Source organism: Siniperca chuatsi, linkage group LG13 (genome assembly GCF_020085105.1).
Source record: "Siniperca chuatsi isolate FFG_IHB_CAS linkage group LG13, ASM2008510v1, whole genome shotgun sequence".
In the NCBI taxonomy this organism is placed as follows: domain Eukaryota; kingdom Metazoa; phylum Chordata; class Actinopteri; order Centrarchiformes; family Sinipercidae; genus Siniperca; species Siniperca chuatsi.
The window spans coordinates 11,872,356-11,889,357 of NC_058054.1; the positions used below are offsets into that span (position 1 = coordinate 11,872,356).

Here is a 17,002-nt window from a genome sequence, read left to right on the forward strand (position 1 = left end):
TGTTTGTTTGCATGTGCATATTTGTGCATCCAAGAAAAGCACGAAAGTTGGCATGGTGGCTAGTGCAGGAAGTGGGCAATGTTGGTACAGAGTAAGCAAATTGGGAATTGTACATTTCTTTCGTCTCCTTATGCATCTTTACATGAGTGGAGTGTGGTCAGTGTTGGGCTGCTTACAGCACTGTTAACACCTTCACATGGCAGCTTTATCCCTACCCAAACTCAAGAGAGACTGAGTCATTTGCTTTATTTTAGAAATGTACTGTTAATATAACGCACTGTAAAGAAAAATGTGGAGAGAATAGCTTTATCATGTGTAATGCACAGATGGTTAGTCAGAAATGTGCTCTTCCTGCACCAGTGCCTTGAATTAGTCCTGCCTCAGTGGAATGGCTCACAGGGACAACACTCACAACCTGCTCCCCTTCCTCTATTTCTGCCCCATCACTGCTTGTTTCACAAAGACAGTGTGGTATTTGCCTGGAGAGGCTGAGAACTTTCACTGGAAAGCTTGTGCTGCTACTGCAATATCAACTCAGGCAACTTACTGTAAAGGTGCTATAAGGTTTTATATTAGTTTTCATGATGTTCTTTGCAGATGTAATATGTCGCGTGATAAGAATAGTTCTTCATCATGTATCTGAAAATAAATGTGTAGTTTAAAAGAGATTGTTGAAAAAACTAAAACATTGGATTGGCAGAGAAAATCTTCCCTGTGACGGGTGTTTGTCACTTCAGATGTTGCAGACTTACCTGACTGGAGGAATTTTAGCTGTTGATGACTTGAAGTGATTCCAGTGTCCTGTTGATGCTGTCATACTGACTCTCAGCTTGATTCCCCAAAACAGTTACAATGACACAAAGTGCTTATGATTGTTTGTCTGCAAAGATTATTTATGATGTGCTTTGTTTTAATAATTGTGTTGGGATGAGTGAAGAGAAATTACTCACTAATAAACTGAAAGGTGATGTAAATGCAACAGATACCATCAGAGAAGTAGTGCCCACTAACAAGGAACAACTTTATGTTCTGAAGATGGAACATGTTGGATTATTTAAACCGCACTGAAGTGAAATACAAAAATGCATGTTTACTTGCCTTAATGGAAAAACACAGCATATGTTCCACATTCCCTGGTGCATTATTATTATTATTGGTGGTAATCTTTTCATTTTCATTTAAATGCCAGTGGTGTTAGCTGTGTAATGCTAAAGGATGCCTGTTTAAAAATATATATATATATTTTCTTTCTTTTGAAGTGAGTTGAGGTTTACTTGAAACTGCCTGCAGAAATAAATTAATATCAGAAAATGCAATAACTGAAACCACACATTTAATGTTACTCACTTATAAAGGTGTCTAATAGGTCACCTTTTGTAACTAATGGATTTATTAATGGTTGATATAAACTATTAATTAACAACTTTTGGGTTGCCAGGTTGTGAAAAATTACTGTAGGCTTATTTTGTATCCTGTCTATTTTGGAATAATGCTGTTATAAATGTTAGTAACTCATTAATACATGCTCATGGGTTTCTCACTTCACCCTGTAATGAGCCATCAAGTCTGCAAATATAAGGCTACATCCACACTACTACGTTTTTGTTTTAAAACACGAGTTTTCTACATTTACACCTAGCATCCAAACTTTGAGCCCCGAAAACAGATACATTTAGAAACACTGCTAGCCCCGATTTTGTTTGAAAACTATGGGGTTGCGTTCTAGTCTTGACATGCAAAAACTGAGACTTTTTAAAACGATGACCCAGACACCCACGTTCGCTTCTTGATTGCGTCTTGTCAGTGACCACGTGTCCTTCCCTGATTCGTCACGCCCTTTTCACATGTCCCTTTTCTGGAAGAAAACAAACAAAGACATCAACCAGTTGCTCATTCAACACAAGGATAATGAATTACAGGCGCTGCTGACCTTGTTGTCTATGCCTTGTCGTCGGTCCAAGTTCCTTTTTAATTAAGTGTTGAAAAAATTTCGATACATGTACACAAAGAAGAAAATATAAATCTTTTTAATAAAGTCCATTGCGTCAAAGAGCTCTTGATTCAGCAATTTTTTTTAATATGTGTTGTTATTATATTGTGTATATCCAATATATAATGGAGCTCAATGTAAGAACAGGAACAGCTTAAAATTACCATGGAGCTGAATCAACACCTCTCTGACTGTTGTATTGAACTCCATTAGAGTGTACAAGGATTTCCATTTTTTCTTCACTTCACTCAGTGTGCAGCATAATCAATACCATAATGGCTCCAAACTAATGTCATTTGTCACTATTAAGCAGTCAAAAGAAGTAATGTCCCTCCTGAAAATTACTTGATGTCCTCACAGATGATACAAACAAAAGCAGCAGCCCTGATTCTCCAGTTTATTTGCCTTAGTTCATGTTCCAACAATGCATGAGCCTTTAGCTGTCATATCACGGTTGCTTAGACTTCACAAGAAATTTGTGGATGCCACAACTAATCAATAAACGTATTGAGGCAGTTTTTTTCTTAAAGTCAACCAAACAAGCACATTGTGTTTGTGTTTTAGAGTATTTTGTAACTGACTGTTTTACTGCATCTCAGGGGATTGACATTCCACTCGTGCGTTAGTGATTTAACCGACTTTGATTTACCACAGCTCCTACTCAAACGGCAGAGAATTGGGATCTTCCTTCATGAACAGCACAAAGCAGTGTGTATGTATTATGAGCCTGTTTTAAACAGGCTCATAATACTGCTGTCTGCTCTCCAAATACAAATGTCACATTACATAACATTAATTCGAATGCAAAGGATCTTATTCTGCTGCTGCCACTGGTTCAAAAGTTGCTGTAGACATTTCTGAGGTGGATGCTTTCCTCACTTCCTGCCATATTGTTTTGTTGTTGACAAGAATCTTTGAGTCAGGATGAGTGAATACAAACATTACAGTCTACACTAGTGTGAGATTTGTCTGAACTGGTAATCCCCAACAGGAAAAAATACTGTAAGTATTATGCAAATTTCTGAACATTGAGATAAATATATTTATTAATTAATCCGTTCATATATTTAAGGAGATATCACTCATTTGCTCACAGGAAATAAGAGCATTTGAAGCAACTTCAGCACATAACTATGAAATAATGTTGAACAGTTTGAGTATTTAGAAATAAACTGATCATATAGTGAAATAAAATTCATCTGTAAGGCATTTATTTGGAGTTTTATATATAAATGAATATGTGAATATGTAATACACACTGGAGGCCTTGACCTGTGAGAATATTGTCTGGTAAAATAATAACAAAAGGTGTACTGACTCTATTATATTTAATGCATTTTTGAAAACTGTATAAATAAGACTTCTGATTCAGCTTCTGACAGCAGCAAAACCATAACTGATGTGAGTTTTCATGCACAATAATAAAGCACCTAACTTAATCATGTGTGTCTTGGCAGCAGAGGGGTTCAAATGATCACTTTAAGTGGCTGGTCATGATAGTATAGAAGTAAATAACCTTTACACATTTATTGCTGCTCTGTTTCTGCTCGACTCTTTATACATTTTTCAATGTTAAAGAGATAAAGGGCCCTCAGAATGTGCGGTGAGGAACTGCAAAATGATTATGGAAAGTGGGTTTTAAAAGATATGCAAATAAACTGACAGAGTAAGAGGATTTGCATTTCCCCACCATGAATAAAAATTTGTATTGCTGAATTGGTATTCTGTGTAAGGCTCATACAGATAGTGCTCAAGTTTGAACTGAGCCCCTAAGAAATTACAAGGATGTTTTAGCTTACCTACTTTGCAAACACAACAACAACAACACAACAAACAACTGGCTTGCACCAGCACTTACTCAGCTGAGTGCAGTGTCTGATGTTGAATACAGATGGGAAATTTCAACCAACCAAATCTTAGAGTTTTTGTTTTTGAAAACTTAATCAATGTTTGCAACAATCCTACAATTTTCTCAACCGTGCGCCTAATCTTTTCCTGCAGGGAGTGCTTACAGGGAATGCATGGATAATGGGACGTGGGCGTTGAAGAGCAATTACTCCAGTTGTGAACCCATTTTGGAGGAGAAGGTTAGTGTGGCATCGCTGGAGCAATCCTGCTATGTCCTTCATTTTGCAAGCAGTCTGTTAACTATCTCCGATAAATGCTCATCACAGTTCCTCATCTTTACACTAATGGCATACAGGGAAAACCAACTGGATATGGCAAATGAAATGTAGTGTTTTGATTGCGTAATGTTTATTGAACTGCATTTTCTTTTTCTGTGTAGTGCAGTTAAAGGGACAGTTCACCCCAAAATCATATTTTATAATACATAATACATATTTTTCAAATGTGTTTTTTGCCCCTGTGAGCACCACAAGCCAAGTGCCATATAGTTTTTATATTAAAAAAAGGCAGACATCTTTATGGCCTGTATCTCCAAAACTTGGCAACTCACACCAAAACAATCTAGATGGATAAACAGCACCACAGGTAAGAGGAAAAATATGTCTTTTTGATTTTGGGGTGAACTGTCCCTTTAAAGTGTTAAAACATTTGTTTCCAGACGACTTAATAAACACTCCAGTACAGTCTTGTCTGTGTCCCTATAAGGAAATCCTGAGGCCAAACTGTAAGACTGATGTATGGGTTTTGGCCTGATTACCTCACATCATGGCTCCTGATTGTGTGTATTTCTGGGTCTTGCTCTATTTTCTCAGATAATTTTAAGCCAAGACATCTGAAGTGTGGCAGTGACATTTGCCTTCTCTCACATAAGCTAAACTTCAAAACAATGAAGCCTAGATAGATAAATAGATAGATACACCCTGTTTCTATTCATTTATTTATGTATTCCTAACCTCTTATGTTTGTTCTATTGTCCAGCAGTTACATTAGAGAAGTAATTCACGTGTTGTCTTTACAGAGAAAATATCCAGTGCATTATAAAATAGCGCTGATCATCAACTACCTAGGCCACTGTATCTCTGTGGGAGCTCTAGTCGTGGCCTTCATTCTCTTCTTGTGCTTAAGGCAAGTACAGAAATAGTACCCATCTAAATGTGTCCTGTATGCATGAGACCTCATAGTAGACAATCAGGGAAATTCATGTAATATCGTTGGACAGCTTTTCATTAACTTGCTTATGTCAAATGAGCAGATCTCTGCTGCATGGCTCAGCTGGAGCACTCAGGCTGAGAAATATGTAATGTGTATTTCACAACACTTATTCTCTTCAGTCATACCTCTTTTCATGTCCTGGTTTAAACACACACACACACATCTACATCTACTATGACAGAACAGGTCAGATACTAAACAGCCTCAGCTGAGTTTTTCACTGTGGTTTAATCGATGTGGGTTTCTGAAGGCAAATATGGATTTCTTTAGGTTGAAGGCCAAAATAGTCAATATTTTGCTCCAAGATTAAATCTCTTTAGATTTCATGGCACAATCTACAACTACTTAGTATTTTCTCCACAGAAGTTTTTTCTTGGCAAGATAAGAAATGATCTGAAACAACATTTTGACCGTCATCTGAACTAAAACTGTCTGTTAAAAGCCTGACAAATGAAATTATTAATCTTTTAGCGGCTCTTCAAAGCATGCTGACCAACCACATCTACAGTAATACTGTACTATACTTAAACCCCAATTTGTGTCAAAAATCACACTCCTTTTTCTAAATCATAAGTCAGTCAAATTTGATCACACAGACATGATACATACAGTATATTTTTAGTTTCTGTATACTTTAAGTACATATTTTTTATAAGTAAATTGAAAAAAAAGTATTTGATGAAATTATGAAAAATATATCAACATACTTTTTTACAGACTGTTTGCATATACTATTGGAGCCTCTATCTGCAGTGACATGACATAACTTGTCGGACAGTATAACAAAAAGCTAATATTCCCCCAATTTCTTTATTCTAATATTCAGACTTCGCTTTACTTTGAATAAGCTGTACTGCCTCTATGAAAGCATGATAATAAAACGTGTCTTTCATTCGACTTGTGGTCTAGGAGCATACGGTGTCTTCGAAACATCATCCACTGGAACTTGATCACCACCTTCATACTTAGGAATGTTATGTGGTTTTTGCTCCAGTTGATAGACCATAATATCCATGAGAGCAATGAGGTAACATCATTCATTTACAGTATTGTATATATAAAGCCATTAGAAATTCTTAACAAGTTCAGCTATAAACAATTTTATATCAAGAAAAGTATTAGTATTTCTGTTGCAATTTACAAGTAACTTTGAGTCTTGTGTTTTCTTTTTCAGCCTTGGTGTCGATTAATTACAACCATATACAACTACTTTGTGGTGACAAACTTTTTCTGGATGTTTGTTGAAGGATGTTACCTTCACACAGCCATTGTAATGACTTATTCAACTGATAAGCTCAGAAAATGGGTCTTCCTTTTCATCGGCTGGTGTGAGTATGTTAATGTTGACAGTGCGTTAGTAACACTTCACTCTGTACGGTTCTGTACGAATCACATGGTTCACTGTTTGGTACACTTACTATAGTTTTCATTTTGTATGAAATGAAAATAATAAATGACAATCGAAGTGTTTACTGATCCTTATGAATGAAAATGTATAAAAACCTGGTTTTCTTATAGTCTAATGGTTTTTCCTATGGATTTTAACTCAAAATGCAAATATTAGAACCTGAGTTGGCCAAGCCACAAAACCCAATTTAAATTCCAGTTTAACTTTATATTTTCTGATCCCAAATGTAGTTATTTTATGGACTGACTCCCAAATCAAGATTAGGAATTGGGTTGCAAAGTATATTCTTGACCTTGGAAACAGTAGTTGACAAAACAATCTAACCTCAAGGTCCATTTAGTAGCTGTTCTAAAGCTTTCAATCATATCACAAGATCATTTTGAATTGTTATAGATGTTTTGGATTAACTGTGAATGTACATGAGTATTAGTGTTGATGTCTGGTTGACTTCTGACACCAATCATATATCTGCCCAGAATGATCAGTTTCAGAATTCGATATATTGTCCTGTTTTATATGAATAACTGGTTTTAAAACAACTGGACCACAATGTTATATGACATTTCTCCCCAATTCAAAGTGAGCATTTGCTTGAATGAAAGCACTTAAGTGAAGTATGGTCAGTGACTGAAGCGAAGGGAGACCCTTTAGTGCTTCAGACTCAAGATGAGGCTTTGATTTCATAAGAGAACAGAGCTGCAGTGAAGTGTGGAAAATGTCTTTTTTTTTTTTGCTTGACTTCCAGTGATAGAATGAGTTTTGAACATGTAGCAGATGCCCCGTCATGACGTCATGACCCCGTCATAAATTATCTATGCTCACTTTGACTTAAGCTATTAGGAAACACAGTGTCAGAATATTTCATCTTGAGGCAGAAGAATTCACATGGAAACATGCTTGTATGCTTCCCTTAGGCAGTCTGACATTTTCTTTCTTTCTTTTTATGTAATAGACATTGTGTGTTCTTGCACAAATAAACACATACTTTACTGCATCTAGGTCATGCAGTAGAGCTTTATGAGCTCAAAAATGAAAAGTAAATAGATAACTAGCAGATGAGTAGTTGACATTTGATTGGTAATGACATATGGATGACTGATGACTATGATTAGGAAACTCGTATAGGCTTTAAAATAGAAGTAACCAAAGGCAGATATCACACATATCAATCTAGTTTTAATGACCTAATGTGATTCTTATGATGATTCGATTATCTGTGTGGCTTCCTCTTTGGGGAAGGTCAACTCATCAGCACTTGAAATTCACTAGGCACTCCTGCAGGTGTAGATTAAACTCCAATATATCTTTGCAGCCACATAGCCCATAGGGTGTATTTTCAGTGAAAAATAATATTTTTATTTTCTGTAATTGATGCCCCTCATCGGTATATTCCATCTGTGAAAAGAAAACAGTATAATTTGCTTGTTGGGGAAATTCACATGTTACCGCAGCAAAAGAAACAGGCTAAAAATGTTGGAAGCAGATACAGGAATACTGTAACTATTTAAAATGTAATAGATACATTTAAATGACTTGTTAAAAGTCATACTAAAGTCGAAACAGGTAGCTGTAGTGTATGGACTATACATAATATAAATACAGGTAAGTTGGTATAAGTATGAAGAATAATCTGTACAAATTCTTTTGTTCTTTCATTTTTACAACAGCTGCATTGTGGAAGCCAGAAAAGAGATTTCTCATTGTGCCACTGATATAAGCCTTGAGAGATTGTTAATTAGAATTCATTAGGAAATGATGGAAGTGGGGCAGATTAAATCTGTCTTCCACCAGAGACCCTGATGTTAGCTGGGATTGAAATAGGTTTAGACCTGTATTCTTTCAGCTCCATTAAAGGTCATTCCACTGATCATTTACTGTTACGAACATGTGATCCTCTTTATCTAGCTAGTTACAAAACTCGACCACATCTGGTCAGCTTTCTGTCACCGTGTTATTAACACATCTGATTTGTGCAGTCACTAATGATATTTAGCTAGAAGATGTTTCGCTCAGACTTTCCTTGAACTGCAGTCCTGAGTGCTCTGGGGTGGCAGTGAGATATTCCGAAGGGCTTTACTTTTTTTTTACCTCCATCTGAACATGCAGTAAAAAGCAGCAAATAGGTTCTGATGCAGCACAGTCTCCAAACAGTCTGTCAAATAAGCACAAACTCTGAAACACAGACCACATTAACATGAAAACAAATAAAGAATTGAAATCGGGGAATTACCCCTAAATGTTTTGGCGTTTGTTTTGAAGAAAGGATGACAGCATGCCAAATTCAAATGGTTTTATTTTATCACAGACGATTCAAGCACACATGGTCTTTTTTAAAGTCAGACTTGATAAAATCAAATCTCTGGAGCCAAGTATGCAGCCATCCTCTCCTCAAAACATGTCACTGCTATGCAGCAGCTAATTTTTGGTGTGCATTCATGAAACAACTCATGCTGATTTGACAGATGATTGTTGAAATGTGGTCCCTGTACACTAGAGAGAGCTGCGGTAGGCCTATGTGAAGGATGGAGAATTTAACATGGACTGTTCTGTTCTTTTTCTGAGATGATTTAAATTGATTTTAATAATGATTTTCATACACATGGCGTCTGTTCTGTCACTTGTCTAAATTTGGAAACATATCTTTCTCATATTATTACAAATATTTCTCAAAGTATATTATTTACTTTGTTTCTGAGAAAACCAGCACCCACTCCACAACATTTGTTTTTCAGATATATGTACATATATCCATTATTTCCCTGCTGGACCTCAATGAGGGCAGCAGCTGTGGCTCCTGAGTGATCTATCACATGACTGTGAAGCCAATTTAGGCTTAAATGTTGTTACTGTATGTGATACACTGTGGCCCTGTTTGTTCATTTCAAGTTTGTACTTGATAAGCAGAAGATTGTAGTCTTGTTATTTTTCTCCATTTTGATCAAGCGGCACAAAGTTATATAGTTCTGTTGGGAAAAAATATATATATTTTGTTGTATTCACCACCATTATTCTGACCTACTATCTCCAGTGCCATCAAAAATAAAAACTGTTTATAGTTAGGTTACCAAATGTATTTTACTGTGGATTACTACATTAATTAATACATTCTATTCCTATTTTTCATTGAGCTTTTTCTAACAATATTCTATGCCCCCTTTTCTGTAAATGTTTTATTTCTGACTTACATGAATCTTTTTATTTCTTACAGGTATTCCATTCCCTATAATAGTAGCCTGGGCCATAGGAAAGTTGTATTATGAAAATGAACAGTAAGTATCCCAAAACAAATTTTATGTTTTATGTCCAAGTCCCGATAATTTTAAATGTTTTCTCTAATTTGATGATATTGATTCTTTCGTTTCTTCTGTCAACAGATGTTGGTTTGGTAAAGAACCTGGAAAATATATGGACTACATTTACCAGGGACCAGTTATTCTTGTGCTCCTGGTAAGCAACTACACAGAAAGTCATTGCACTGTACATCCACTTACATTATTTTCCACACTATTTGTTAGAACCATTCATTCATATAACGCACACTAACAATGCCTGCTTGTAGATGTAAACTGATGAACAAATCTGCACTGAAATGAAAATTATTTTATAATGAAACCCATTTCCATCCTGCATCTAGCTTGTTGACAAGGTGGAATTAATCTTCCTGATGGGTTAAGGTATTTCCACACATAAAAATCCTGAAAAAAACAAATTGTATTCATAGGAATGTATCCGCTAATGATTATGTTCAAGCTGTTACCAGCATGTAGTAGTGCTGTGACCAGTTCTGATTTGTGTGCTCCTCTAACACTGTCTTGTTGAGAGAGGAGGTGGCTTTGACTTGTGTTACCCTCTACTCCTCCTGCTCAGGATTTAATGAGCAGAGTCTGTTCGCAGCAGAAAATGCTCTTGGTGTGTTTCAGTGTAAGCCATTAGCACAGGGTCCAAAACTAATTATTTTGTGTGTTTTGTTTTTCTAGATAAACTTTGTTTTCCTCTTCAACATAGTAAGAATTCTTATGACCAAACTAAGAGCTTCAACCACATCTGAAACAATACAGTACAGGTGAGTCGATAGTGTGGAAGCAGCGCACCAGCTGATGTCGTGGGGCACCAGCGTGTAGAAAGTTGTGATGTGTTTATGGTGAACCAGTTCCAAACCCTGGCTAAGATTAAAATTGTTTTATTATGTGACTCAGATTTAAAGTATAACTACACCTCTGTAATAAAAACACACAGGGAACTATTAACTATTTAACCATTTAGACCATGTAGACCAGCCTAGAGGTCTCTGCATCGTGTTTTCTCCACCAGAAGAGCACCTTAGAGGTCACTGCATCACGTTTTCTTGTACATTGGGCCACCGTAGAGGACAATGCTTCTCCCCCCGGTTGTATACAGTATAGAAATTACACTTCTCTTTCTGTTTGCTCCTTCCAAGGACAACATGTAATGTTTGTGAAGAATGACTGTGAAGAAATGCATTTTTTAATCATCAAAGCAGCTGATTTAGAAATCAGACTAATTTTAACTTTCACAATTAGTGTCAACATTTAAATTCTGGCTTAATTTCATACAAATCTGTGAGCTTGATCCTCAAATATCCTCAAGATTTTTAAGGATCAAGCTCTCAGATGCTCAGAGAGAAGATATTTGGGAGGAAAAGGATCTGATGTAAAGGGCAATCAAATCAAATCACTGCCAAGTACTGTAATAGATCAGTAGAGATCAGTTATTGTTCTTATGGCTTTTGCTGTGACTCTTTCAGGATAAGTATTGCCTGTAATTCCAATTATTGTTGGTAAATCATTACCAAATCATTATCATTTACACCCTAAAAACCTATTTCTTTGATGTGTTTTACTCAAATACTGATACTTCAAGCAAGTAAATCAACTTTTTTTGTTAGAAAGTAGAAATGTTCAGATCCTTTCTTCCTTTCAAATCTAAGGTGACATTTAATTTCTTACGTTTCAGTAATCTCCCGAAAAGACTATAGCAGACATCAGGTTTTGAATTTATGGACTATGTTATAAAAAAGGCTAGATGTGTGCCTGTCATATTTTTTCCAGATGAAGTCTAGATAAACACACAAAATGACCTGAGTGAGCACAAGGTAGTTACAGTATTTCATGGAAGAGGCCATTTCATGTAGTCCCACCAGTAATCTTTGGAGGTGGAAAACATCTCATGTGTCTGACAAGACTTGATGAGTGAGTAAATGCAGAGCTTTGGTGTGTGCTTGCGAGAGGTGAGCTGTGTGCAGTCCTGATTTATATTGTGCATCTGACTGCTAAATCCTTAGAGTGCTTTCTCACCTTTTACTTTAAGTGTATTTTTCTTCTGGGATTATTTAGAGTCTACAGGGTGTTTACAGTGTCACAGCTCAGACAACTTAAATTCAGGCCTTTCAGGCTACAGTAGGATTTACAGTTGTTGTGTGACAGATATGCTGACATGAGCCATGCAGATTTAAGTGAGTGGAGGACAGACATAAATTGTTGACCTAAAAATAGAACATAATGGTTCCCTCAAAATGCTGCCAGTTTTACCAGAATTGCATGAACAATGTGAACAGCAGGGTCGATTTGACAAGAAAATATTGGATTTTCTGTGATCTCTAAATTGTTTGCTTGGCACAGCATGTCAAAACTGTGGGCAGAAAACATTTTTTTATAGAATATAATTCCTCATATTTAAAACCCCAACTTCATTTTAAACATTTTGGGTTCCCAGATCTTTTTAGCTAGCTCTTTAGTTCATCATAAAAACCCCTCCAATGGCCAGCTCAACCAATGCAGAACCTCCAAACCAAAATCAATTTAGTACAATTTATTTACCCCTGCAGACTTTATGGATAATTGTAAAAACTCTTTTAATAACTTATTAACATTTTAAACTGCAGACCTGATGGTTTATTAGCAAGTAAAAACACAAGTCTTTGAAAATTTAGAAATGCATTGTTAAAAAAATAAAATGTTAAAAACCATGAAACCTGGCAACCCAAACTTTGTTCTTGTTAATGGTTAACACTTGTATTAGCGGCGGTGTGTGTGTGTGTTTTTGTTCCCAGTCTGCCACTCACACAAAATCATGCATTTTCCAAAATCAACTTGAATGAAATCCAAGTTCTTATAATAGTAATTTTATACATTAAGCTGTTGATGTTTAATCCCTGTCTTCACAGAAAAGCCGTGAAAGCAACACTGGTCTTGCTACCTCTGCTGGGCATCACCTACATGCTCTTCTTTGTGAATCCAGGGGAGGACGACATCTCACAAATCGTTTTCATCTATTTCAACTCCTTTTTGCAGTCTTTTCAGGTGAAAATAAGGATAATTATACTCGGAAACACTCAAAAAACCCACACACACTATATACAAAGTGAACCATGTGAATCATACAGATTGTGTGTGTTTTATCGCAGAGCTGTATCACTTCTTTCAGGATGACTTTTCAGGATAGCCTTCTTGTGGGAACATGATTTGAAGTAGCATCCTGGCTGTGCTTACACACAATATGGCCTCATGTTCAGCACTCTCAGCTGATAAGATTAACAGGGCCATGTGGGCATTATTTCCTTTTTTATCTTTCTATCTGATGCACTTAAATATAAGACTGAGTGGGAGGAAAAAGGGGATTTCAAGCTGAGCTTCTTTACAGCCAAGAATTACAGAATATTTGGCATAACAACATTTGCTCCCAAAATTGAATGATTCATTTCTTTTGCATTTTCTTTTCATGACTGCACCATCTGAATTCTTTGATGTCTAATTAAGGTGCCATTACACAATACAGCTGCATTTACTTCTTCTAACAGTAATGTGTCTTTCTGCAGGGGTTCTTTGTGTCAGTGTTTTACTGCTTTCTAAATGGAGAGGTGAGTCACTGGAGTTGCAAAAGACTGTCAGTATTTATGAATTTCATTAAATTGTTAATGTGATTCTTGATATATGATCTTAATAAAGCCCCACATGGATTTCCTTGATTAGTTTAGTAGTGTTTTTTTCTAACTACACCCCTAGTTACAGTGTTTGCTAAGTTCAAGCAGGGGTAGGATCAGGTAGCTTTCATAAAGGGGGTAAAACTGCTAAAAGATTTTCTGTTCCAGTAGAGAAATTGTAGCATTTTGATGATGGTCCTTAAATATGATTAAAAAAAATACTTTAATTGAGCTCTGTCATTTTCATCTAATTAAGATAAAAGCAAATTGCTTGAATTCCAGCTGTTTGAAAGTCATTAATGCCATTACAAGATTTACACATTTGTAATTGTGAAAAATGAAGGATCCTCTTGCTGCTCTCTTCCAACCCTCGGATAATTGAAACTCTGGGGTGGAGAGGTGGTTAATTTGACGAGGAATTGTGAAGAATTTGAGTCACCCCTTTTGTACAATTATTTAATACAAGTTCAAAATTGTCATTGGCAAAAGTGATTGTGTGGCATTAAGACATAAGTTTGAATTTTGGACATTTTGGCAATGCTTTTCTCAGTGGAGCATGCCTCTAAATGCCTACCTTTTCTCCACATTTCTATCCATTTGGTTAGTCAAATATTTACAGTGAATACATAATAATACATATTCTTTTCAAATGATTATTTCCATGAAACTAAAAATGTTAATTCTTTAAGAATTTCAACCTACACATTGCTCTTTAAAATTATCAAATAGAATTTTGTATTCTGTCTGAATTCAACACTAACAGACTAGTTTGACATTTTGGGAAATACGCTTATTCGCACTCTTGCAGAAGATCGATACCGCTCTCATTTGTGTGTTAAGTATGAAGCTACAGCCAGGAGACAGTTAGTTAGCTTAGCTTAAAGACCAGAAACAGGGGGAAACAGATATCCTTTCTCTATTATAACTTGTTGTTTATACACTTTAGTTTTTGTATGGATTAATCAAACAAGATATAACCTGTTAATTAGTGAGCTTTAGAGGTGCTGGTAGGCAGATTTTTTCACCTTTGGACAAAACCAGACTAGCTTCTTTCCAGTTTTTATGCTAAGCTAACCATCTCCTGGCTGTAGCTTCATATTTAATGAACAGATATGAGAGTGGTATCAATCTTCTCATTTAACTTTTGGCAAGAAAGCAAGAGAGGGAATAGCTAGTCTGGCTCAGTCCAAAGGTAAAAAAAATCCACCTATCAGCACCTTTAAAGCTCTCTAATTTAGATCTTGGTTTGTTTAATCCATAAAAAACTGAATAACTAACAATGTGTGAGCATTAGATGTGCTTCTAGTCTTTATGCTAAGCTAAGCTAAAGCACTTTTCTGACATGAAATACGTAACATTGCTGGCGGTGGTGCTTATTCAGACATGAGACCAACATGTTAAATTGCCATCAGATTAATGTAAAGGGGTGTATGTCTGAAAGGTGCTTAACAGTCTCCTGGCTGTAGCTTCATATTTGATAAACAGATATAAGAGTGGTAATGATCTTTTCATTTAGTGAATACACGTATTTCCCAAAATGTCGAACTTTTATGTTATAACATTTGATCTTCTATGCAGACATAGAAGAGTAGCGACAAGTTGCATATAAAACAAGTAGTTCAGTACAATAATATAACATTTACTCTCAACATTTTAGGTACGTTCTGCAGTAAGGAAACGGTGGCACCGCTGGCAGGACAACCATGCCCTTCGAGTGCGAGTGGCCCGAGCCATGTCCATCCCTACATCTCCAACCAGGATCAGCTTCCACAGCATCAAACAGACCACAGCTGTGTGACCGGGGGGGGCGCATAATCTCCACTACAACATCTAAGGGAACAGACTTAATCTTTTTGTCCAGTACAAACAATGAAGTGATTTACAGAACAGTCTGGTTCCTCTTACAAGGCCTCAATGTGTCCAGTGTGACTGAAGAATTCCTGTTGTCTGGTGAGAACAAGTAATAGCATCTAAAAGTACACTTTAACTGCGCCTGAAGTATGATTGGACATAAGATTCTAACCCGTAACATACTGTTCATGAGGTGCAGGGTTTGAGTTTTTCTGGAGATTAGAGTATTTAAAAGACTTTAAAATGATCTTACAATGTTCTTATTGCTGTCATCTTACTGCTTAGTGGTTATTAGTGGAGAAAGAAAGCAGGATACTTCAACTCTTGTAGACATCTGCTCCATTGTTACTTAGAGGGAATGCGACAAGGAATACTTCCAATTTTTATTAGATACATTGACCAAGATGCACTCAAAACGTTGCCAAAAAAGCCATTTCTATTTAATACAATGAATATCAAAACGCAAAAATGCTCTTTGGCATCAACAGCTGCTTTTGACAGCTAGCAAAGAGGCTTTGGGGATGAGGAGGGTTCACCTGAATTAAACATCAAAAACTATACAGTATAAAAGGCATGAGATTCAAAAGAGGCACTGCTCTCTCTTATGAAAAGAAATTAAAAAGAATTTTGTGAACAATTGGTATTCACCTCACAAGACGTGGTGACACATTTTGGTCAATGTGAGATGATGATTTTATACAAACAAGCCATTCTAATGGAGCCTTTATAATGTGTCTTCTCCTTTAAGTATGGGTTTCCTTTTACAATAATTTTCTTGTCTCGTACTGTACTGTTGTAAACATTGTTGAAACACTTGTTCATAAGCTAATAAGCTAAGCTTCCTCTCTGTTGCAACTATTTGTTTCCACCACCATTTTCCACTTCCCCTTTGTTGGATTTTGCTTTCCTTTTGCGAGAAGGAGGGTGTGAAGAGCAATTCAATGTTTTTAAACTCCCTGAGGCTGATGGATGAGCAGTCCCAAATTAAAGCTCTCTTCCAAATGAGAAGTTTAAGTAATAAGATTATATACAGTATATATTACTTATGGAGTTGGGGAAGTGATTCTAAGTCATTTATGTAATGTATATGTATGTTAAGAACCATGTGTGGATTTATCATGCAGGCACAGTGGAAGCAGATTAAATTCTTTTAGCTTTATGAAATCCTTGTGGCTTTCTAGTAATCAGTGTCACAACTAAGCTGCTGGTTCAAGAGAAGAGAAGCTTGATGAAGTGAGCACCAATTGCTTCCATAAACACTTTCCCAGCCTGTAATACCATCTCTTATATCTGCTCAGGCTGCTCACACATAAATAGGAACAATCTATCTGCAATGTCAAACTCCCAAAATACTTTTGTTTTTTGCAAAAGGATGAAGAGGGGAGAGGAAATATTAGGAAAGGATTATGAAGAATAAAAATAGTCTGAACTATGTTGCAGATGCTCCTTTGTGTGTCCCTACATTTGCTACACAACATCAGAAGAGTATTTCTGTCTGTCAGGTGGTACAATTGAGAATGTTTAAAGGAATAGTTCGACATTTTGGGAAATACACTTATTTGTTTTTTTGCAGAGAGTTAGAAGAGAAGATTGATACCACTCTCATATCTGTCCATTAAATATGAAGCTACAGCCAGCAGCCGGTTAGCTTAGCTTAGCATTCAGACTGGAAACAGCCAGCTTGGTTCTGTCC

The 17,002-nt window shown here is 36.3% G+C and overlaps 1 protein-coding gene across 2 annotated transcripts in view; it reads left to right on the forward strand.

The window, feature by feature from the left end:
- The window catches only part of LOC122887196 (corticotropin-releasing factor receptor 2), a 35,281-nt gene extending 18,365 nt beyond the window's left edge, over window positions 1-16,916 (forward strand). For both annotated transcript variants that reach the window (XM_044220170.1, XM_044220171.1), the window contains 10 exons: window positions 3,992-4,077; window positions 4,917-5,023; window positions 6,020-6,137; window positions 6,285-6,438; window positions 9,727-9,787; window positions 9,893-9,965; window positions 10,496-10,581; window positions 12,703-12,838; window positions 13,354-13,395; window positions 15,116-16,916. In XM_044220170.1, the coding sequence (XP_044076105.1) occupies window positions 3,992-4,077; window positions 4,917-5,023; window positions 6,020-6,137; window positions 6,285-6,438; window positions 9,727-9,787; window positions 9,893-9,965; window positions 10,496-10,581; window positions 12,703-12,838; window positions 13,354-13,395; window positions 15,116-15,256 (1,004 nt within the window). In that variant the 3' untranslated portion in view covers window positions 15,257-16,916. The remainder of the gene's footprint in view (window positions 1-3,991; window positions 4,078-4,916; window positions 5,024-6,019; window positions 6,138-6,284; window positions 6,439-9,726; window positions 9,788-9,892; window positions 9,966-10,495; window positions 10,582-12,702; window positions 12,839-13,353; window positions 13,396-15,115) is intronic.
- Window positions 16,917-17,002: the final 86 nt, after the last annotated feature.